At 37.0% G+C, this 25,555-nt stretch overlaps 1 protein-coding gene and 1 pseudogene across 3 annotated transcripts in view; one reads left to right on the top strand and one right to left on the bottom strand.

The window, feature by feature from the left end:
* The window catches only part of CRY1 (cryptochrome circadian regulator 1), a 96,025-nt gene that overhangs the window by 28,693 nt on the left and 41,777 nt on the right, over positions 1-25,555 (bottom strand). For all 3 annotated transcript variants that reach the window (XM_027541881.1, XM_027541880.1, XM_027541879.1), the window contains exon 2: positions 3,144-3,252. In XM_027541881.1, coding sequence (XP_027397682.1) covers positions 3,144-3,252 — 109 coding nt within the window. The remainder of the gene's footprint in view (positions 1-3,143; positions 3,253-25,555) is intronic.
* On the top strand, positions 14,255-16,465 carry LOC113892958 (annotated as a pseudogene).

The raw sequence follows: 25,555 nt of genomic DNA, 5'->3' as shown, positions 1-25,555 counted from the left end.
ATACAAATTTCTCAAGAGGGAGGTCAGGTGGTCTGGTATTCCCATCTCTTTCAGAATTTTCCACAGTTTATTGTGATCCACACAGTCAAAGGCTTTGGCATAGTCAATAAAGCAGAAATAGATGGTTTTCTGGAACTCACTTGCTTTTTCGATGATCCAGCAGATGTTGGCAATTTGATCTCTGGTTCCTCTGCCTTTTCTAAAACCAGATTGAACATCAGGAAGTTCACGGTTCACATATTGCTGAAGCCTGGCTTGGAGAATTTTGAGCATTACTTTACTAGCATGTGAGATGAGTGCAACTGTGCGGTAGTTTGAGCATTCTTTGGCATTGCCTTTCTTTGGGATTGGAATGAAAACGGACCTTTTCCCATCCTGTGGCCACTGCTGAGTTTTCCAAATTTGCTGGCATATTGAGTGCAGCATTTTCACAGCATCATCTTTCACGATTTGAAATAGCTCAACTGGAATTCCATCACCTCCACTAGCTTTGTTCGTAGTGATGCTTTCTAAGGCCCACTTGACTTCACATTCCAGGATGTCTGGCTCTAGGTGAATGATCACACCATCGTGATTATCTGGGTCGTGAAGATCTTTTTTGTACAGTTCTTCGGTGTATTCTTGCCATCTCTTCTTAGTATCTTCTGCTTCTATTAGGTCCATACCATTTCTGTCCTTTATCGAGCTCATCTTTGCATGAATGTTCCTTTGGTATCTCTGATTTTCTTGAAGAGATCCCTAGTCTTTCCCATTCTGTTGTTTTCCTCTATTTCTTTGCATTGATCGCTGAAGAAGGCTTTCTTATCTCTTCTTGCTATTCTTTGGAACTCTGCATTCAGATGTTTATATCTTTTCTTTTCTGCTTTGGTTTTCGCTTCTCTTCTTTTCACAGCTATTTGTAAGGCCTCCTCAGACAGCCATTTTGCTTTTTTGCATTTCTTTTCTATGGGAATGGTCTTGATCCCTGTCTCCTGTACAATGTCACGAACCTCATTCCATAGCTCATCAGGCACTCTATCTATCAGATCTAGGCTCTTAAATCTGTTTCTCACTTCCACTGTATAATCATAAGGGATTTGATTTAGGTCATACCTGAATGGTCTAGTGGTTTTCCCTACGCTCTTCAATTTAAGTCTGAATTTGGCAATAAGGAGTTCATGGTCTGAGCCACAGTCAGCTCCTGGTCTTGTTTTTGCTGACTGTATGGAGCTTCTCCATCTTTGGCTGCAAAGAATATAATCAATCTGATTTCGGTGTTGACCATCTGGTGATGTCCATGTATACAGTCTTCTCTTGTGTTGTTGGAAGAGGGTGTTTGTTATGACCAGTGCATTTTCTTGGCAAAACTCTATTAGTCTTTGCCCTGCTTCATTCCCTAGTCCAAGGCCAAATTTGCCTGTTACTCCAGGTGTTTCTTGACTTCCTACTTTTGCATTCCAGTCCCCTACAGTGAAAAGGACATCTTTTTTGGGTGTTAGTTCTAAAAGGTCTTGTAGGGCTTCATAGAACCATTCAACTTCAGCTTCTTCAGCGTTACTGGTTGGGGCATAGACTTGGATTACTGTGATATTGAATGGTTTGCCTTGGAAATGAACAGAGATCATTCTGTCATTTTTGAGATTGCGTCCAAGTACTGCATTTCGGACTCTTTTGTTGACCATGATGGCCACTCCATTTCTTCTGAGGGATTCCTGCCCGCAATAGTAGATATAATGGTCATCTGAGTTAAATTCACCCATTCCAGTCCATTTCAGTTCGCTGATTCCTAGAATGTCGACATTCACTCTTGCCATCTCTTGTTTGACCACTTCCAATTTGCCTTGATTCATGGACCTGACATTCCAGGTTCCTGTGCAATATTGCTCTTTACAGCATTGGACCTTGCTTCTATCACCAGTCACATCCACAGCTGGGTATTGTTTTTGCTTTGGATCCATCCCTTCATTCTTTCTGGAGTTATTTCTCCACTGATCTCCAGTAGCATATTGGGCACCTACTGACCTGGGGAGTTTCTCTTTCAGTATCCTATCATTTTGCCTTTTCATACTGTTCATGGGGTTCTCAAGGCAAGAATACTGAAGTGGTTTGCCATTCCCTTCTCCAGTGGACCGCAGTCTGTCAGATCTCTCCACCATGACCCGCCCGTCTTGGGTTGCCCCACGGGCATGGATCAGTTTCATTGAGTTAGACAAGGCTGTGGTCCTAGTGTGATTAGATTGACTAGTTTTCTGTGAGTATGGTTTCAGTGTGTTTGCCCTCTGATGCCCTCTTGAAACACCTACCGTCTTACTTGCGTTTCTCTTACCTTGGACGTGGGGTATCTCTTCACGGCTGCTCCAGCAAAGTGCAGCCATTGCTCCTTACCTTGGACGAGGGGTATCTCCTCACTGCCGCCCTTCCTGACCTTCAATGTGGGATAGCTCCTCTAGGCCCTGCTGTGCCCACACAATATTACTCAGCCATAAAAAGAAAGAATGAAATCTTGCCATTTGCAACTGGCAAGACCTTGAAGACATTATGCTAAGTGGTAATAACTTTGCATGGTATGTAATCAATAAAAATATTGAACCACTACGTTGTATACCTGAAATAAAAATTATAAGTCAATAGTAATTTTTTTTAAAAGAAACTATAGCATATCTACACAATGGAATACTATGAAGCCATTTAAAAGACTGAGAAAGTAACATGGAACAATATCCAAAATACATGGTTAATGTGAATAAAGCACAGCATAAAATGGTATAACATAGCATGCTCTCATCTTGGTTTTAAAAACAGAGGATAGTAACATACACATAAACCACACAAATATATGTATATAAATACACATACATATATGCATTCTTATTTATGCAAAGACTATTTCTAATGCATACAAAAGAAAGTGGTAGTGGCTGTTGCTTCTGAGAGGGGAACCAGCAGTTTAAAGTAGAAGAAAGATTTAACTTTTCAATGTTAATCATTTTTTTCACAGTCTGATTTCACACTGTGTGTGTAACATTTTCATTAAGAAAAAAATCCACATGTATTTTATTTAAAATTTTACATTTCCCATACTAAAATTGAAATTACACCCGGCCCCAAAAATGTGTCTTCTCTGACAAGAGATTTTTCTTTTATGCAAAGATTTTTTCAATTACCTTGAAAAGCCGGGGAAACACATCTGCTGGTTGTCCACGAATCACAAACAGACGAGAGTTTAATTTTCGCAGATTGGCATCAAGGTCTTCAAGACATTGAAGCAAAAATCTAGAGAGAGGAAAATATTATTTAAATTCTTCAAAGTATATATTTAGAAGATTTAAAGTAATAAAAAGTCATGCTATTCTAAAATTTGAAATGCCATCTCATCATCTTTTTTACCTCTTTATCATCTTCTAATTTCTAGATGATGTATAAATTACTGCTTCCAGAAACCATTCAAGTTTTAAAAATTATGGCACAAGTTTCTCAGTATTTTTAAATGAAGTTCCTAAATTAAATCACTGTCATTAAATAACAGTGACTGTTAGTAAAGTTTAATTTGTAAACATAAAAATCATATAAAGAAATAAAATAATTAAATGAATTGATTTCATTGTTTAAACTTGGTGAAATAAATCCAAGTTAGTATAGAAAAGCCACCTTGAAAAACCTAGGACAGCTTTGACTTGGAAAAAAAGAACACTTTTAACATCCTATTTAATCACTCTGAACAAGTGAATAAGAATTTGAGCCCTTTATTAGGGGATGTTGTAATCATCTAAGAGAGAGAAGGAGTAAAGTCCATTTTCAAATTTCTAATATAAAGAATCTAATAATAAACAGATGTTAAATTATGTGCCATTAACTCTCCGAGTGTAGAGAATACCAAATTAATTTTTTCATAAAAGGTTTCTGAGGAAGGTGGAGCTGTACATTTTTTTCAATGAAATTAGCATCAATAAGTCCTATGCATAATAGATACCTGGGGAAATTCTGGGGTGGAGGCAGAAGACTGCTTATTTTGCATCTTCCATTGTAAAGAAATGGTGCAGTCCACAAGAGCAAATCCAAAATAGATGTCACCCCTGGAAGGTTCAACCTCATGGTTTCCCTCATGTTAATTTCTCTAAGATTTCATGTAGATTCTGTTCCTCTCTCTGTTCTGTTCCTCTCCAACTCTGCTTCTTTTATGTTTTTCATTTTAAATATCTATCCATCTTTTCCACAGGCCTTATATCTTCCAGAATAATGACTGTGCCCTACTTATGAGGAGGAGTGGTTAAAATGAATAGAAAGGCATATTTCAGAACCGCATTGTTCAACATGGTAGCCACTTAAATTAGGCATGTGTAGCCATTTAAATTAGTTAAAATTAAAATTTCAGTTCCTCAGTCACACTTGCCATATATCAAGGCCTCTCAATAGCCACATGTGTGGCTAGTAGTGACCATATTGGACAGTACAAGTGAAGAATGCTTCCATCATTGCAGAAATTTCTATTTGACAGCACTGTTCTAGAAGATTATTCAGAATAGATCATTTTGTTTTCTTTGCCCATTCCAATCCCCATTCCTCTTTGCCCATTCCAATTTCATTTCACCAAGAAAGTCTTGTTAATTTTCTACAGATGTAGTTATTAAGTGACATCAGTCAGTTCAGTTGCTCAGTTGTGTCCGACTCTGCGACCCCATGAATCGCAGCATGCCAGGCCTCTCTGTCCATCACCAACTCCCGGAGTTCACCCAAACTCACGTCCATTGAGTCAGTGATGCCATCCAGCCATCTCATACTCTGTCGTCCCCTTCTCCTCCTGCTCCCAATCCTTCCCAGCATGAGTCTTCTCCAATGAGTCAACTCTTCGCATGAGGTGGCCAAAGTACTGGAGTTTCAGCTTTAGCATCATTCCTTCCAATGAACACCCAGGACTGATCTCCTTTAGGATGGACTGGTTGGATCTCCTTGCAGTCCAAGGGACTCTCAAGTGACATCAGGATAACTAGTCAAATCTGATATTGCTTCCCCTTAGGAGTCATCATCTCTATGGGCACAGGGAGTCAGAGTGCTATATTCACAAGGCTGTTAAAGACATCCCACCATTTCACCTTAGGAAGTCTAACAGTTGTCCTTCAAGAAATAGGAAATAAATCTTTATATACTCACATTTATATTACACAAAATCTTTTTGTCTTTGTTTACAGTCACCTCCCTAACACACCATCCTTAATGCTCAAACTACTGCACAACTGCACTCATCTCACATGCTAGCCAAGTAAGGCTCAAAATTCTCCAAGCCAGGCTTCAACAGTATGTGAACCATGAACTTCCAGATGTTCAAGGTGGATTTAGAAAAGGCAGAGGAACCGGGGATCAAATTGCCAACATCTATTGGATCATCAAAAAAGTGAGACAGTTCGAGACAAACATCTACTTCTGCTTTATTGACTACACCAAAGCCTTTGACTGTGTGGATCACAATAAACTGTGGAAAATTCTGAAAGAGATGGGAATACCAGACCACTTGACCTGCCTCCTGAGAAATCTGTATGCAGGTCAAGAAGCAACAGTTAGAACTGGACATGGAACAACAGACTGGTTCCAAATAGGGAAAGGAGTATGTCAAGCTATATATTGTGACCCTGTTTATTTAACTTATATGCAGAGTACATCATGAGAAACACTGGGCTGGATGAAGCACAGGCTGGAATCAAGATTGCCGGGAGAAATATCAATAGCCTCAGATATGCAGATGACACCACCCTTATGGCAGAAAGCTAAGAAGAACTAAAGAGCCTCTTGATGAAAGTGAAAGAGGAGAGTGAAAAGAGGAGAGAGTTGTCTTAAAGCTCAACATTCAGATAACTAAGATCATGGCATCTGGTCCCATCACTTCATGGCAAATAGATGGGGAAACAATGGAAACAGTGTCAAGACTTTATTTTTCTGGGCTCCAAAATCACTGCAGATGGTGACTGCAGTCATGAAATTAAAAGACGCTTACTCCTTGGAAGGAAAGTTATGACCAACCTAGACAGCATATTAAAAAGCAGAGATATTACTTTGCCAACAAAAGTCTGTCTAGTTGAAGCTATGGTTTTTCTAGTAGTCATAGATGGATTTGAGAGTTGGACTATAAAGAAAACTGAGTGCTGAAGAATTGATGCTTTCGAACTGTGGTGTTGGAAAAGACTCTTTAGAGTCCCTTGGACAGCAAGGAGATCCAACCAGTCCATCCTGAAGGAAATCAGTCCTGAATATTCACTGGAAGGACTGATGCTGAAACTCCATTACTCTGGCCACCTGATGTGAAGAGCTGACTCATTGGAAAAGACCCTGATACTGGGAAAGATTGAAGGCGGGAGGAGAAGGGGATGAGAGAGGATGAGATGGTTGGATGGTATCACCGACTCAATGGACATGAATTTGAGTAAGCTCCCGGAGTTGGTGATGGACAGGGAGGCCTGGCGTGCTGCAGTTCATGGGGTCGCAAAGAGTCATCCACGACTGAGCAACTGAACTGAACTGATCCCAACCCACCATTACCAATGTGTAAATCTTTTGGGGAGAATATTGTTGCTGACTATTGTTGTTAAAGCAATATAAAAGCATCTAAGTTTTATAAAATTATCCATAACTACGAATAACATCATGTTTGGTGATAAATGTTTACTGGGAAGCAGATAGTTTTCTGTATTTGCTTGGCAAAATAATTTTTAGACCCTGAGGTACTCAGATCAAAAATTAACAAATTGAATGAACTAGCTATTTTAAAGTTTTCTTAAATTCAAACAGTACAAAACTAAAATGTCCTGGAAAGATAATCCATGGAAGAGATAATCCTCAAACCTCTTTTGTAGTGTGAGTTTCAGTATCTTCTCTACCAGACCAGACAGGAAGTAGCAGAGTTCTCCACATTCTACGTTTTGGGTAGAAAAGTTTTCATGTAGTACAAGTAAGTCAATGACAGATAATAAGATGGGAAAAGGAAAAAAAAAAAGGACCTGATTAATTTATAAAATGAAGTAGTAAGCCTCGACTAGTTAATAATTAGCCAGTCCCTTATTTTTCCCTTTCTTGTTCACAGTTGAATAAGCATTCTTAACGCTTTTCAATAAACACTCTATGAACCAAACAAACGTTGTACAGGATGATGTGGACTAAAGCAATGGAAAAAGTTTTGCAACCAAAATTAACCTTGTTTTGGCATTCCATAAAACAAAGGAATAGAAATTCTATTCCAGTATAGTGTTTTTCTCCAATAGATGTTATTGATGGCTTTTTTCTTCCATAATATGTTTTCCTTCCATGGCTATTATTGTTTATATCACTGTAACTTAACATAAAAATTGAAGAGATACAGTAGATTCAAATATGTATTTCAGAAAATAATTGTGAAGGAAAGAAAAGAGCAGCATGGAGAACACATGGTGTTGCTTTTCTCTGTTATAAGCCTTTCTATGCTACGACTTTTAAAACTACTGCATATATTATTTTGATAAAATAAAATTTACTTTGCATATATCTACTTGTTACATGTGTATAAGAAAATAACTGCAAGGATACTCATCAACCTGTTAATAATAGCTACCCTGAGCACCAAAGAATTCATGTTTTCAAACTGTGGTGTTGGAGAAGACTCTTGAGAGTCCCCTGGACTGCAGGAGATCAAACCAGTCAATCCTAAAGGAAATCAACCCTGAATACTCATTGGAAGGACTTATGCTGAAGCTGAAGCTCCAATATTTTGGCCACCTGATGCCAAGAGCCTACTCATTAGAAAAGACCCTGATGCTGGGAAAAAGTGAAGGCAGGAGAAGGCTATGACAGAGGATGAGATGGTTGGATGCATCACTGAGTTTGAGGAAACTCTGGGAGATGGTGAAGGACAGGGAAGCCTCAAATGTTGCATCCATGGGGTTGCAAAGAGTCAGACACAACTAAGCAACTGAACAACTATTGGGGAGAGGAAGTTTGGGGTGGGGGTAAAGAAGAGAGAAACATACTTTTTTAAACTTCATAAAAGGTATAAAATTGATAATTAGCATATATTCCTTCAAAGTAGAACAAAATTGAAAAATATTATATCCGATGGAAACCTGTTTTAACACATAATGAACATCTTTCAAAGCACTTCTATGGCATCAATTTTCACAGTTTATGGTATCTCATTGCATAGATGTCCTATAATTTAATAATTAATAGCAACAAATTACTATCCCTCAACCAATCCTGGAAAGTTCTAATTTCCTCATTTGTTAAACTGAGATAGTAATAGGGCCCATATCATAGCACTGTTGTGAGAATTAAATAAGTTAATGTATGTGAAGCTCTTAAAACAGTGCCTGACCCACAGTAAGCATGATTATATGTCTCATCATTCCTACAATAATTTTAGTCCCCTCTTTACTACAATAATTCTACTTCTTGTTATCTCATGTTAGTATTATTTGCTCAATGCCTTAAAATAGTTCTTTGTACCAATACCAAATTTTCCTGAGGCACACTTTCCTGTAAAAAGGTCTTCAAAGGTTCATTCACCTATAGAATAAAGAACAAATTATTTTGTTTGACTAACTTAGGGTTCCAGGTTCATTTTTCTGCCACTCCTCTTTCCCTTCTGCCAAATTAAACTACTTTCCCCCACACACATTCAATCTCCTGGAATTTGTTCCATGCTCTTCCCTTGGCCTGGAGCACCTTCCTAATTCCCATCTCTATTTTCTGCTAATTTTCAGTCTTCCATATGAAAGTGATTTCTCCATCCCATATACTCTCAAGGGACATAATGTATCTCATCACAGAGAAACTTTCAGATTGTATGTTACATGATAGCTATCATATAAATCACCTTCTCCTCCTGAAGGATTTCAAATTAAGTATCTGTGTCTCATGCCTAACTACACAGTTAACTTTATCTGTGTTTTGGTTTCTGTATTTGGCAAACAAATTTCAATATGTGCCTTACACAGTTTGCTGAAAAGATCAGAAATAGGAGAAAACGACCTATAGAAATGTCTGTAACATCTGTTGAAAGGATTTGTTGTTGTTCAGTTGCTAAGTCACATCCAACTCTGTGACCCCATGGACAGTAGCATGCAAGGCTCTTCTGTCCACTATATCCTGGAGTTTGATCAAATTCATGAAAGGATTAGAAAAAGTATAAAATCACTAGTACTTGGTAGATATTCATTAAACAGAAGTTACAATTATTCTCCCTTGGGAAAAACTTATAGTTTTGAAAAAATAACATGTATTTTTTTAAATTTAATTTTATTTTATTTTTAAACTTTACATAATTGTATTAGTTTTGCCAAATATCAAAATGAATCTGCCACAGGTATACATGTGTTCCCCATCCTGAACCCTCCTCCCTCCTCCCTCCCCATACCATCCCTCTGGGTCGTCCCAGTGCACTAGCCCCAAGCATCCAGTATCGTGCATCGAACCTGGACTGGCATCTCGTTTCTTACATGATATTTATATATAAATAACTGGGCATGACAACAGACGACAATGAATTAGTCGGATGCCTACAACTATATACACAATCGTCTCAACTCTTAACCTTCCCTGAATGTGACTTTGAACAAAGGTTTGATGAAAATCTTTTCCACAAGGCAAAGCAAATGTGAATATGAATATATATACATACAGATATGGTGCAATTAAGACCCTGAATCAACTAATATCTAAGCATATAATTCTTCCTTGATAACACTGTAAAATCTCCAATACACTAAGTTAAAAGTATCAACTCATTGACAGGTAAGATTTCTTTTTAGTACTGAAGGAATAATGTTACTTCAAAGAGTACTATATAAAGTCTAATCTTTCATCCTTGACCCTCATCAAGGAAGAGAGTGGGTTCTGCCAGAGTTCAGATTCAATGTGTTCCAGATCATATCAATTTCAACCTTTATATATTACAAATGCATGTACCTAAGTATAGGAATCCAGTGCTGAATGGACTGATTTAATACAATGAAATTATACACAGCTTGTAGGATCTCAGATCCTGGATCAAGGATTGAACTTGGGCCATGATAGTGAAAGCCTGGACTCCTAACCGCCAGGCCAACAGGGAACTCCTCATAAGGTACAGTTTAAATAGGAACATATTTTCAGACCTTATTCAGTTTGTCATGTTTACTGTTTTCTTGAAACCATATCCATTTGAAGGTTCAGTTAATAATGCTATTAACTACTGATACATGCACTGGGTTGATTTTTAAACAGGACAAATGTTAGTAAAACTCACTACACCCCTTTGCATAATTGTACTGCCTAAACAGAAGAATAGTTCTGTTGATATTTAATTATTGAATACAGTATGAATTGCAGCACTTCACAATAAATTGAAGAGATGTTAGGTTAAGAAAATACATTTCTTCACTTTAAATATTTTAAGGATTTTTTTTAAAACCTCCAGTGATCACTACCTTATTGCTATTAGAAAAAATTAAATGTGGTGAGTTTCCTTATACCAGTTCCAAAAGATGATTTCAACATGAATCAACAGAAATAGTTTCTTAAAGTAGGTCATTGCTATAGCAACCAGTGGGCAGTTTGGTATACTCCCCATAACAATGACCTACTTTCCAGCCTGTGCTAGAGCAGCTTTATATAACTTGAATTTCTAGTTCTGTCTATAAAATAGTCTAAAAAAGGCAATAGTAAGATACAACATAATCCCATTCCTGCTAAAAAACAAGGCATTATGAATTAACATGTATCATACCAAAATAAAGCCATCTGGTTCTGCACTTTAGTTTATAAAATATATCTTATCACATGCTCAATGATGAAAACTACACTTCAAATATCTCAACCAAAACAATTCACTGCTGACCCTAGAGAACTGACTTACAGAATATAAATTAAGATCATTAAAACCACATGCAAAATATCTTCTCTTTCTACTCTTCCTCCTCATGAAACAATGGTTAGATTTTTAAAAATAAAAGGTCTGGATATATTAACTACAATAAAAGAAAAAATGGAGAGTCTCAGTCATTAAGCAGTCTATGGTGTTTCATTAGAAATTCAAAAATTATCGATATAAATAGTAATTTGTCTCTCCATAAATTGACTAAAGTTTACATATGCTTTTTTTCTGGTTTGTGACAAAATTTTGGTGTTCTTATCTAACTTTACTCAAATTATCAGAATATTTGTGATATACACATTCCCTGAAGAAAACAGTTTAATATTGAAAGAGGATTAAACATATACTTTAAAAGTAAATTTCTTATTTTGCCAGGCTCTAATGGTTCATAAATCTGTGGTCTAATACCATGACACAATGTCACTTTTTATAACAAATATTTTTCACTGCCTCTTTTAAATTCTGAAATTCACAGATAATATAACATCCTTATATACAATTTAAAAGCATTAATATAATGCTCCAATGTAACACATGAAGGAAGTTTGAGGAAAGTAATTTATATTTTAAACAGAAGTAACATTTACTTCCCATAAGTAAATATCTGGGGATGAAACAAAAAGGCAGTGAATTAACTGGATGCCTACACCTACATACAGAATCATTTAAAATTCAACAGCTTCAAAAACAGAATGACACGGCTGTATTATCGGTGACTAAAATACCATGAACAGTACTGCCTTTGGTAACAGGCTTTTCTGTAATGTTAAGCAAGATTTAGAAAAGTTCTTGACAAAGTTCAGTCTTCCCTGATTTACATGGGTGATAAACATATTTTAGGAGCACTCAATGCATATTAAAATTGTGTAAAAAATAACTGTTTACACGTAAAAATGAATTTAGGCTCTAGATTCCGAAGATCATGAATAAGTTTTTCACTCACATGAAATATCTAGTAGACTATTTCAGTTATGTGGGACTCAGGACAACTATTTATTTTGAGAGATTGTCCTGAGCATTGCAAAAAGTTTTCCATTCTTGGCCTCTCCTCACTAACTCTACTAGGAACTTTCAAACACTGTAACCCCCAAAATGCCCCAATAAACTCCTAAAATATCTTCTAGGCAGTGACACTATTAATTATTAACATAATTTTATTGATTTGAGGAACACATGATAAATGATAGGAAATGCCAACACTTATGGAGCTTAAAATCTAGAAAAGAAACCTGAAAATGTACACGATATGAATATAACAGAACCTGTTATGGTAGAATGAAATATATAAGAGACACTTATGAATATCATAAATTTGCTTTGAAAAATCAGGAAGGAGAAATCTTCTGGATTTTTTTTTTTGAGATGGGGAGAAATTGAGGCAAAAAATTCCAAGGTGATGGTAGAAAAAAGCCTTGAAGCATTAATTTGATTGTAATAGATGAAGACAGGAAGGAAGAATATTGGCCACAGAATTGTAACCTTCTTAAAGACCAGGACTAGGCCTTTCTCACCAGTTTTAATTGGTCAGAGAAGGTCTCAAGGCCAAGCCAAACTTCAAGAAGGTAGAAGCATAAATTTTCTGTAAGTGAACAATAATATCTACCACAATATTCAAACCAACACTGATATATATGTATTCATATTTTTTAATGAAGGGTATATTACAGCAGCACAGAAGAAATCAAACCGTGTATGGGGGCAGAGGAAAGGAGATACGAGGCATGAGCAAGAAAACATTTGAGCAGAGTTTGTAATCAATAGGTGTTGATCATGAGGATCAAGTAGCAAAGAGCATTCAAAGCAGGGAAAACAGTATCCTTAAGTCAAGAAATTCAAAAGGGGACTTACCTGGTAGTCCAGTGGCTAAGACTCTACATTCCCAATGCAAGGAACCTGGGTTCCATCTCCGGTTGGGGAACTATATCCCACATGCAGCAACTAAGACCCAGCACAGCCAAATAAATAAATATTAAAAAAAAAGAAATTCAAAAGAACTGTGTGTCTTTGGGTGAGGGATGGATGGGTAGTGAGCAACTGGGAGAACGTATCATACTTTCTAACACTAAACTACTTCCCCCCAACACAAGTGTTAACATTTCAAAAAATATTCAAAATCAGTGTCAAAAGAAACCTACAAACTTCTGTCGCTGACAGGACATTGGACTAAGATACTCTAATGGAAATAACTAACAAGTTAACAAAAATAAATAAAACTTTTAAACATAATTCACTGGAGTGCTCCAAAAGTAAGGAGTCATAAATAGGTTAAGCAGCGTGCTAAGGACAGCTTTAGCCTTGAGGATTTCTACAGATTCCTGGAAACCTTGAACATAATCCAGGTTGAGGAGGACAGGAGATAAAGTCCAGGCCCATTCAACTGAAAAAACTAATAAAAGACCCTCAATATTATGCCTGAGCTTTAAAGAGCTCCATGCACAGCTCAACTGTACAGTAGACATAAACCTTAATAGGGCAGACTAGGACAGGAAGGAAACTTGCCTGTCTCTACTTGGTTAGAGTTGAAAGAAAATAAAATCTCCCATTCCTGAATGGAAAGGATAAACACAGTGATTTTACAGTGGAGAAAACTGGCAAACACTACCTTAACCACATGATCAGAGCAAACATCACCAGTGATAAAGTCAGTTGGGTGTCAGGTACATCTTGATACAATACGATGAGATATTTTTTTGTGATATTTTCCACAAAGCAATAATCCCACTCTAAAGATGAGAAAAATATTAGACAAAACCAAACTGAGGCTGGCTATTCTATAAGACAGATAACTAAATCAAAAAGGTCATAAAAAACAAGGGACGCCCGAGGAACTGGCACAGAACAGAGGAGCCTAAGTGCAATGTGGTATTTTGGATGGAATCCTGGAACAGAAAAAGAACATTAGAGGAAATCTGAATATAGTCCAGAATTTAGCTAGTGCTATGATTTCTTAGTATTGACAAAAATATGGTGTTAATGTTAAGATGTTAATATCGGGGAAAACTGGTACAGAGTAATCAGGAACTCTCTGTATTATATTTCCACATTTTCTACAAACCTAAAATTATTTATTTTATTTAAAAATTCTAGTGCATCCCCCTCAAAGCACAATCTCAATGCAAATTCTGGAATTTAAATGGTACCAAACACCTCAAGCATATCATTGCCTTTAATGTGGTCCCAGGTTGGTTATGATCTGAGATAATTGCTAAAAGAAAGTATAAATACTCTCTGGATTCTCAACTTCAACCAACACTTCATTTTCTACAGAAAAAGTTCTACCAAAAGTCAACCAACCAACCAACCAACAAATCAATCATAAAATACACAAGGAAACAATAATTTATTCCACAAGTTGAAGAATGAGAGGCCTAAATTTTACTGAGAATTTTCCAGAACCACCGAAAGATGGCAATTCAAGTTCATGAATCTCACGCCTCTCTCTTCTCATGTAAGAAAAGAGGGATGTGGAGCTGGAGATGGGAGGTTAGAAGGAGAGAAGGGAAAATAAAAATAGAAAAATGAACAGATAGAAATGAGCAGAGATACACAGATGGGGAGATGAGACAGTCAGAGAAAGATCCACATCTAGCTATATCATATTGAAACTACGCAAAACAAAAGAAAAGGACATAAGACAGTCAGAGAACACTATACGCAGTAAACAGAGAACATTTATTCAAGTATAAATGGAATACTCATGAAAATTGACCTGTACTAGGTCATAACACTATCAACAAATTTAAAGGAACTGGTATCTGGCATACATTCTGAAATTAAAAAAACACTTCTTCAAACAATTTATAGGACAAAGAGCATCGCAATGGATTTCAGGAAAAACCTAGAACTGATTGATAATGAGGAAAATATATCTAAAATGTACAGAATACAAAACAACAAAAAAATGGTATCAGTTCAGTTCAGTCGCTCAGCCGTGTCCGACTCTTTGTGACCCCATGAATCGCAGCACGCCAGGCCTCCCTGTCCATCACCAACTCCCGGAGTTCACCCAGACTCACATCCATCGAGTCGGTGATGCCATCCAGCCATCTCATCCTCTGTTGTCCCCTTCTCCTCCTGCCCCCAATCCCTCCCAGCATCAGAGTCTTTTCCAATGAGTCAACTCTTTGCATGAGGTGGCCAAAGTACTGGAGTTTCAGCTTTAGCATCATTCCTTCCAAGGAAATCCCAGGGCTGATCTCCTTCAGAATGGACTGGTTGGATCTCCTTGCAGTCCAAAGGACGCTCAAGAGTCTTCTCCAACACCACAATTCAAATGCATCAATTCTTCGGCGCTCAGCTTTCTTCACAGTCCAACTCTCACATCCATACATGACCACTGGAAAAACCATAGCCTTGACCAGACGGATCTTTGTTGGCAAAGTAATGTCTCTGCTTTTGAATATGCTATCTAGGTTGGTCATAACTTTTCTTCCAAGGAGTAAGCATCTTTTAATTTCATGGCTGTAGTCACCATCTGCAGTGATTTTGGAGCCCAGAAAAATAAAGTCTGACACTGTTTCCACTGTTTCCCCATCTATTTCCCATGAAGTGATGGAACCAGATGCCATGATCTTCGTTTTCTGAATGTTGAGTTTTAAGCCAACTTTTTCACTCTCCTCTTTCACCTTCATCAAGAGGCTTTTCAGTTCCTCTTCACTTTCTGCCATAAGGGTGGTGTCATCTGCATATCTGAGGTTATTGATATATAAATAAATGGTGTATATAGGTTTAAACGCTTACATTAGAAAAAAAGACTTGAAATTGAGTTAGGAAAACAGCAGAATAAATAAGGTCCTAAAAAATATTAACACAAAAAAGGAAATGATCTGTTTCCAGCCAGCACTGAGCAACAGGTATTTTTCTGGACAACTGGCACAAGTGCCACAAGACCAGGAGCAAGAAAGCCCTACCACAGGAAGCAGAAGTATGAGCTGAGAATCCCTGCTGCCAACACTAAGATTGATGCTGGCCTCATACACACAGTCCATGTGCAGGGAGGCAACAAGAAATACCGTATCTTGAGGCTGGACATGGACATGGGGAAATTTTACTGAGGCTTGGAGTGTTGTATGTGCAAAGCAAGGATTAAAGATGTTGTTCACAGTGCATCCAACGATGAGCTGGTCAGTACCAAGACCCTAGTGAAGAACTGCATCTTGCTCACTGACAGCACACTATTCTGAGAGAAGTAGGGGTCCCACTATGCACTGCCTCTGGGCTGCAAGAATGGAGCCAAGCTGACTCTCAAGGAAGAAGGGATTTTAAACAACAACAATAAAAAATGACCTAAGAAAATTCAGAAGAAATATGATGAAAAGGAGAATGCTCAAATCAGCAGTTTTCTGAAGGAGCAGTTCCAGGAGCGAAAGCTTCTTGCATGCAGTTTCAAGACCAGGCCAGTGTGGCCAAGCAGATGACTATGTGCTAGACTGCAAGGAGCTGAACTTCCATCTGAAGAAAATCAAGGCCTGGAAAGGCAAACAAATCTTCCTCCCTCATACCTTAGCTCAAGTAATAAAGGTGTTTATTGTTCTAAAAAAGAAGAAAAAGGAAAGAAGGAAATGATCAAAGAAAAACGAAAAGCAGGAATTAGTGAAAAGAGAACACATATATAATAGAAACAAGCCAAAATTTATTGCTTGAAGAAACAATATTATAAATATCTGACAAGGTAAATTAAGGGAAAAAATGAGAGAAGGTGAAATAAACAATATTAAGAATAAAAAAGAGGGACTTACCTGGTAACCCAGTGGTTAAGACTCTGCACCCCCAATTCAGGGAGCACAGGTTAAAAAAAAAGTTAAAATGAGGATATAATCTCAGATACTGTAGGGATTAAGTGGAAAATAAGACAGTATGAAAATTTTAAGGAAATAAATCTGAAAACTTTGATAAGGTGGATGAATTCCTTATCAAAAGTTACTCAGGAAGAAATTTAAAACTCACCAGAACTGACTCAAGAGCAAAAAAAGAACATGAAATGATCTCACAGCTATTAAAGAGATTGAATTCGTGGTTAAAAATCTTACATGAAAATCATAAGAGTGAGTCAGTTATACAGATGAATTGTAACAAACATTCATAAAATAGACAGTTTTAATTTTATAGAAGATTCTAACCTCATACTGAGTATAGAGAAAAAGGAACACTCCTCAACTGACTTTATGAGATGAGACTTGCCTGGATGCCAAAATCAGAACAGATACAGGAAGAGTAACTATTAAAATGCAATTTCCATTTTGCCTCAACAAACCAGGACTAGAAGATAACCTCCTTAATGGTGAAAGGGCATTTACAAAAAGTACAGAAAACATTCTATTTAATGGCAAAATGTTTTAAGTATTTCAGGACTAGGAAGAAGACAAGGATGCCTGCCACTGTTTCTATTCAACTTGGTACTAGCAGGACTAACAAATATAGTAATAAGATCAAGAGATAAAAGGAAATGAAGAAACAAAAGCACAGTTATTTACAGATGGCATGAGAGTTGACACTATCAATATACAGAAAAAGAATACACAGAAAATTATTAAAATTAATAATTAGAGTTTAAAAGGGTCAGGATCACTCAATCTCTGAAATCAAATTATACTAATACAACCTATGTAACTTAAGCCTCCCTGATCTCAAAAATCACACAAAGCTATTTATAATCTAGAACTCTTACTCCTTGTCTATTTTTAGAAACCACAGCATTATGACTCTACCAGGTTAGGCCAAAATCAAGTATAAGATGTACTTCTAGGCTTTAAAGGATTTACATACAAATAAATAAAATCTAACATGTGTTCAAAAGCATGCTTTTCCAGATCAATGTGTAATGCGTCTCGGTAGTCTGTCTTATTTGAAATTTCTCTCTCTCAGAAAAAGACTAGTTACATGTAAATTATATATCAATAAAGCTGGGGAAAAAAGATTTAATAATATTTTTATTTTCGTCTGTGGAAAATAAAGTTCGTGGTTATCAGAGAGGATAGAAGCACAAAAAAGGCAAAGGGGGTCAACTGTATGGTGACTGTTTTTGTGATAAGCATGCTACAGTATACACATATATTGAATCATAACATACAAATGAAACTTCAGTGTTATACACCAATTTACCTCAATAATAATTTTAAAAGATAGGAATCCTTTAAAAGGTTTTGTGCAAACACTGGGACATGATATGATAACTTTTAGAATAATCTCTTGGACTGATGGGGGAAATGAGTATCAGAAAAGGGTAGAAATAGGATAACTACTGAGGAGACTACTATACTACTCTAGAGAAGAGATGATGGTGCCATGAATAGGAGTGGTAATAGTGAAAATGATAAGAGCAGTTGGTATCTGGGTAGATATTCAAGAAGTAATACAGCAACGGAAGTGGGATTGTTAAATCTGGAGTCTAAGACAGAAGTGTGATTGCAAGATGTAAAACTGGAATTCATCAGCACATACATGGCAGTCATAAGGAGAAAGGAAAAGAACTGATGGAAGAAAAGGACCTTCACTTTGAATGGACAGGACAGAAAGAAGGTTGGAGAGACAGAAGAAAAAGAAGAGAAAGGATGGAATGAGGTCTGGATATACAGAAGCAGAGGATTATTATGTGTATTCCTAGAAGGAAATATGGGAAGAATGACTGATGGAAGAAAAGGTCAGAGAGAGGACAGATAAATGTGATAAAGATGTAATAACACATGAGAGAAATAAGGACACATGACAGAAAGAAGCAAGAGTATATGCGACAGAGAAGACTGATGGGATAAAGAAGAAAGAATGAACAAAGGATAGAGAAGAGGGTGAGATGGTGAAAGGGTCAAAAAAAAAGGGGGGGGGGGAGAAAAGATAACATGGAAATCAAACTGAAATTTGAGAATCCTAAGTCTGATGCAATTCTCAGGAACAAAAGGGGTTAATTTTATGTAATTACTAATAAGTGAGTTATGAACCAGTCACAGACCTCAAACGCATCCCATTAATTTCATGGTTGAAAATAAGAAACGTCTCATCTTTATAGATGTTATATAACTACTTACAGAAGTTGTTCTATGCTTAGAGAGAGAACTATAAGTCAAACTAAATGAACCCAAAGTATTATAAAAGGAACGCAATTATGCTGAGGAATATCTCTACAACTTTACAAAGATATAACTGATCTGGATCTACAGTATCTATCACAGCACACTGTGACAACAGTTTACCTCAGTCTTTCTTGAAATATATTTTAACTTCTGAGGTTAATTTAAACTAGTATGGTTATGTAATATGTCTCCCTAATCCCCAAATCACAAAGGTACTTGAAATCTAAGACTTTTACTATTCCATGTGTATTTTTAGAAACCACAACATTCTAATCCTATGACGATAGGCAAAAAAAAATCATATTGAAAATCTACTTCTAGGCTTTAGAGGATTAAAACAGAACTAAATAAAATTTGTGTAATACATGTACAAAAGCAAATGACAGCATTACATGTATTGGTTTTCTGATATTCCTACCAGAAAATTCTCTTCTAATAATGCTAGTTTCCTCTAGACATTAAGTCAAGATTTTTAGAGGTTTTCATGCTGGTAGTACTATGAAAAAGAAAAGGGAAGAAAGTGCCAGAGAAGGAAAAAAACGCTATAAAAGATGAAACAAGTACCCAAATGTTGCTTTCCAAATATCCTTCTCTAATAAGAAGAACAAGGATTCTACAGAGTGGTGGCTGATTTCAGAGCAGAGCCAAAAATTATATAAGATGAGCTGGAGCATTTCATGGTGCCAGAAAGTAAGGAAGTGCTAAAGAAAAATAAGATGAGTGCATGTCTAAAAATAAGATGGCTATCAAAGGTGGACCAATTTAAACAAAACAAACAGCAATGGTAATAGATTATAACCCAAAGAACAAAACAAACATAAATCCACAAATTTATAAATTATTGAATAATGAAATATGTGGAGGGAGAAGGAACAATTCTTCAATTACAGAAGAAATCCAACTAATAAATATGGAAGAGATGAAAAAAATCATGATTGGAATAGCACTTAATAACTGCTTCAATCAAGCAAGAGCCACCGATGAATATAAAAATTAGTATCTGAAATTATAAGAAGAAAAAGAACACTAATATAACCTCTGGTGGCTCAGATGATAAAGAAATCTGCCTGTAATGCAGGAGATCTGGGTTTGATCCTGGGTCAGAAGATCTTCTGGAGAAGGGAATAGTACCCACTCCAGTATTTCTGCCTGGAGAATTTCATGGACAGAGGAGCCTGGCAGGCTACAGTCCACGGGGTCACAAAGAGTTGGACACGACTGAGCAACTAACACTTTGACTTTTCATATAACCTCAAAATATCTCTCCCAAAATATTTATTAATTACAAAGGAAAAAAATAGTAATCTTACAATGGAGAAACCCAGCAGACACTCTCTTAGCCAATGATCAATATCACTAATAATAATACACATTGATACCATGTCTCCCGTCATATGAGAAAGCCACATCACTTGTGGTATTTTTCAAAGATGCAAAGCCTCAAGCACGAGAAAACACCATATAAGTCCAAATTGAGGGACATCCTACAAAATGCCTAATTAGTAAGTACTTTTAAAATTCTTAAGGTCTTGAAAGACAAGGAAAGACCAAGATATTGTTACCAGCCAGAAGAAAATAAGGAGACATGCAATGGAGAATTCTAGACTGGATACTGAAACAGAAAAAGATGTTAGTGGAAAAATTGTGAAATTTATATAAAGTCTGTAGTTTCATTAACAGCACCATATAAATGCTAATTTCTTACTTCTGATAACTATACTATGACTATATAAGATATTAACATTAAGAGATGCTGGGTGAAGGGTATACAGTAACTATTATTTTTGCAATTCTTCCATAAGCCTAAAATTATTTCAAAATAAAACCAAAAAAAAGCCGATGATTGAGAGCACTGCATCCTGAAATAAACAGGTTTGGAAAGTTCCTTCCTACATAAATATTACTTTCACATCTCTACCAGTGGTGGTTGGATAGCATCACCAACTGAATGGGCATAAGTCTGAGTAAACTCCAGGAGACAGTGAAGGATAAGGAAGCCTGGCATGCTGCAGTCCATGGGGTCACAGGGAGTTGGAAAAGACTTAGCAACTGAACAACAACAGGTAGTAACCACTTACAGTAGGGAATGCCAAGTATGGGGGAAAGGATTGCTGTTTGGGCTAATTGATAAGATTTCATTAATAAGGTGATACTCAGCAAAGTTCTGAAATGAGGCTACACTAAAGCCTTTGACTATGTAGATCACAACAAACTGGAAAATTCAAAGAGATGGGAATACCAGAACACGTTACCTGCCTCTGAGAAATGTGTATGCAGGTCAACAAGCAACAGTTAGAACCAGACATGGAACAATGGACTGGTTCAAAACTGGGAAAGGAGTACGTCAAGGCTATATGTTGTCACCCTGATTATTTAACTTCTATGCAGAGTACATCATGGAAAATGTCAGGCTGGATGAAGCACAAACTGGAATCAAGACTGCCAGGAGAAATAGCAATAACCTCAGATATGCAGATGACACCACCCTTATGGCAGAAAGCAAAAAGAAACCAAAGAGCCTCTTGATGAAGCTGGAAGAGGAGAGTGAAAAAGCTGGCTTAACTCAATATTCAAAAAACAAAGATCATGGCATCTGGTCCCATCACTTCACGGCAAATAGATGGGGAAAACAATGGAAACAGTGACAGACTATTATCTTGGGTTCCAAAATCACTGCAGATGGTGACTGCAGCCATGAAATTAAAAGATGCTTGCTCCTTGGAAGAAAAGCTATGACCAACTTAGACAGCATATTAAAAAGCAGACCTTTGCCAACAAAGGTCCTTCTAGTCAAAGCAATGGTTTTTCCAGTAGTCATGTATGGCTGTGATAGCTGGACCATAAAGAAGGCTGAATGCCAAAGAATTGATACTTTTGAGTTGTGGTGTTGGAGAAGATGCTTGAGAGTCCCTTGGACTGCAAAGAGATCAAACCAGTTAATCTTAAAGGAAATCAACCCTGAATATTCATTGGAAGGACTGATGCTGAAGCTGAAGCTCCAATACTTCAGCCACCTGATGCAAAAAGCCAACTCATTAGAAAAGATCCTGATGGTGAGAGAGATTGAAGGAAGGGATGAGATGGTTGGATGGCATCACTGACTCAATGGATATGAGTTTGAGCAAACTCCAGGAGATGGTGAACGACAGGGAAGCCTGGCCTGCTGCAGTCCACGGGGTTGCAAAGAGTTGGACATGAGTGAACAACAACAGCAAAGCCAAGAGGGTATTGGGGAAGAGCAACAGCCTAGAGATTCAATAGCATGTTTGAGGAATAGCAAGATGGTCAATATGGTTGCTGCTCAGGGAAGAAAAGGAAGAAGGCAAAGAATAGATGAGGTGAGCAAATTATTTAAGGCCTCGTTGATGCTTCTGAACTGTGGTGTTGGAGAAGATTCTTGAGAGTCCCTTGGATTGCAAGGAGATCCAACCAGTCTATCCTAAAGATCAGTCCTGGGTGTTTATTGGAAGGACTGATGTTGAAGCTGAAACTCCAATACTTTGGCCATCTGATGCGAAGAGCTGACTCATTGGAAAAGACCCTGATGCTGGGGAAAGATTGAGGGCAGGAGGAGAAGGGGACGACAGAGGATGAGATGGTTGGATGGCATCACCAACTTGATGGACATGGATTTGGGTGGACTCCGGGAGTTGGTGATGGACAGGGAGGCCTGGCGTGCTGCAGTTCATGGGGTCACAAAGAGTCGGACATGACTGAGCGACTAAAATGAACTGAACTGGCCATTGTAAGAGTTTTCTTTGCCTTTTGCACTAAGAGAAATGGAAACGGACTGGAAAGTTAAGAGAACAATAGCAACACAAAGGTTTTACAGGGTAATTCTGACTATCAGATGAAGAACTGGGCTAAGAGATCAATTAAGAAATTAAAGCAGTTATCCAGGTAAGAGATAATGATGTCTGAGCTCAAGCTGTAATAATGACGGGAATGAGAAATGACTAGATTCTGGATATATTTTTAAGGTATAACTTATAGGATCATATGAAAAATGTGAGATATGAGACAGAGAGCAAAGTTGATTTCCAATTCAGGGCACATGACAGGATAAAATTTCTATTTATTAAGTTGGGAAAATACAGGACAAAGTGCTTTGGGGATTTTGTTTTATTCTTGTTTGTTTTAAAAGTTGGAAATAAACTTTCCAGTTTTAATTTGTGTTCATATTCATTATTTTCTTCATCTTCTTGTAGTTTATTTTTTCTGATTTTTTTTTCAACTTCTTGGAAAGGAATTCTTCTGTCTCAGATTTTTAAGTCTTTCCTCTTTTCAATGTTATGCTTTTGGGGCCATAAATGTCTTTAGCTGTATTTCACAAATTTTGATATGTCATTGTCATTTAGTTCAAAATATTTTAAAATTTCCACTGTAATTTCTATTTTATTATTTGTAAGAATATTGCTCAACTATTGGTATTTGGGGATTTTTTTGTTAGTAATTCTGAACTTATCTCATTGTGATTAAAGAACATACCCTCTGTTATTTCAATGTTGTGAAACCCTAGACTTGCTTTATGACCCAGGATACAATTGATTTTGTTAATCTTTCAATGTACTCTTGAAAAGAATATGTATACTGTAGGTGTTGGATAAAATGCTCTACTTATGTGAATTAAGTCAAAGTTGTTAATCATATTGTTCCAATCCTTTAAACTACTGATTTCTGGTCTGCCTATTGCACTAGTTACTGAAAGAAGTATGTATTTCTCTCTTTGACTCTAAATTTTTCTATTTCTCCTTTTAGTTCTATCAATATTGGCTTTCTGTATTTTGAAACTATATTTTACAAATACAAATTTAGAATTGCTATGTCTTTCTGAAGGGCTATCCATTTTAAAGACTTGGATACTTCCTTCATCTTTAATAATGCTTCTTGCTTTAAACTCTATCTGATATTACTAAAGTGATACTAGCTTTCTATTAGCATTTGCATGGTATATCTTTTCCCATGGTTTTACTTCAGCTCATCTTTCAGTTCAGTTCACTCGCTCAGTCATGTCCAACTTTTTGTGATAGCACAGACTGTAGCATGCCAGGCCTCCCTGTCCATCACCAATTCCTGGAGTTTACTCAAACTCAAGTCCATTGGGTCGGTGATGCCATCCAACCATGTCATCCTCTGTCATCCCCTTCTCCTCTGGCCCTCAATCTTTCCCAGCATTAGGGTCTTTTCAAATGAGTCAACTCTTCGCATCAGGTGGCCAAAGTACTGGAGTTTCAGCTTCAACATCAGTCCTTCCAATGAACACCCAAGACTGATCTCCTTTAGGATAGACTGGTTGGATCTCCTTGCAGTCCAAGGGACTCTCAAGAGTCTTCTCTAACACCACAGCTCGAAAGCATCAATTCTTCAACACTCAGCTTTCTTTACAGTCCAACTCTCACATCCATCCATGACTATTGGAAAACCATAGCCTTGACTAGACAGACCTTTGTTGGCAAAGTAATGTCTCTGTTTTTTAATATGCTATCTAGGTTGGTCATAACTTTTCTTCCAAGGAGTAAGCATCTTTTTATTTCATGGCTGTAATCACCATCTGCAGTGATTCTGGAGCCCAGAAAAATAAAGTCTGCCACTGTTTCCACTGCTTCTCCATCTATTTGCCATGAAGTGATGGGACCAAATGCCATGAACTTTGTTTTTTGAATGTTGAGCTTTAATTAAGCTAACTTTTTTACTCTCCTCTTTCACCTTCATCAAGAGGCTCTTTAGTTCTTCTTCACTTTCTGCCATAAGGGTGGTGTCATCTACATATCTGAGTTATTGATATTTCTCCCGGCAATCTTGTTTCCAGCTTGTGCTTCCTCCAGCCCAGCCATTTCTCATTAAGTATTCTGCATAGAAGTTAAATAAGCAGGGTGACAATATACAGCCTCGACGTACTCCTTTTCCTATTTGGAACCAGTCTGTTGTTCCATGTCCAGTTCTAACTGTTGCTTCCTGACCTGCATACAGGTTTCTCAAGAGGCAGGTCAGGTGGTCTGGTATTCCCATCTCTTTCAGAATTTTCCACAGTTTATTGTGATCCACACAGGCTTTGGAATAGTCAATAAAGCAGAAATAGATGTTTTTCTGGAACTCTCTTGCTTTTTCCATGATCCAGCGGATACTGGCAATTTGATCTCTGGTTCCTCTGCCTTTTCTAAAACCAGCTTGAACATCTGGAAGTTCACGGTTCACGTATTGTTGAAGCGTGGCTTGGAGAATTTTGAGCATTACTTTGCTAGTATGTGAGGTGAGTGCAATTGTACGGTAGTTTGAGCACTCTTTGGCATTCCCTTTCTTAGGGACTGGAATGAAAACAGACCTTTTCCAGTCCTGTGGCCACTGCTGAATTTTCCAAATTTGTTGGCGTATTCAGTGCAGCACTTCCACAGCCTCATCTTTTAGGATTTGAAACAGCTCCACTGGAAGCTATTTCTAAATCTTAATCAGCTCATCTTAATCTTGTTTTAAAAATTTATTTTATGAAATTTATAGATTTTTAATATTTTATTTATATTTTGTTTAAATAAATATATAAAATAATACATTTTATGTGTTATTTTATATATAACATATAATATTATATATTATATTAATCTATTATGTGTTAATTATAGATTAACACAATGGAAAAATGGAC

This window comes from Bos indicus x Bos taurus, chromosome 5, assembly GCF_003369695.1.
Source record: "Bos indicus x Bos taurus breed Angus x Brahman F1 hybrid chromosome 5, Bos_hybrid_MaternalHap_v2.0, whole genome shotgun sequence".
Lineage (NCBI taxonomy): Eukaryota > Metazoa > Chordata > Mammalia > Artiodactyla > Bovidae > Bos > Bos indicus x Bos taurus.
This window is presented reverse-complemented; position numbering and strand designations above follow the sequence as displayed.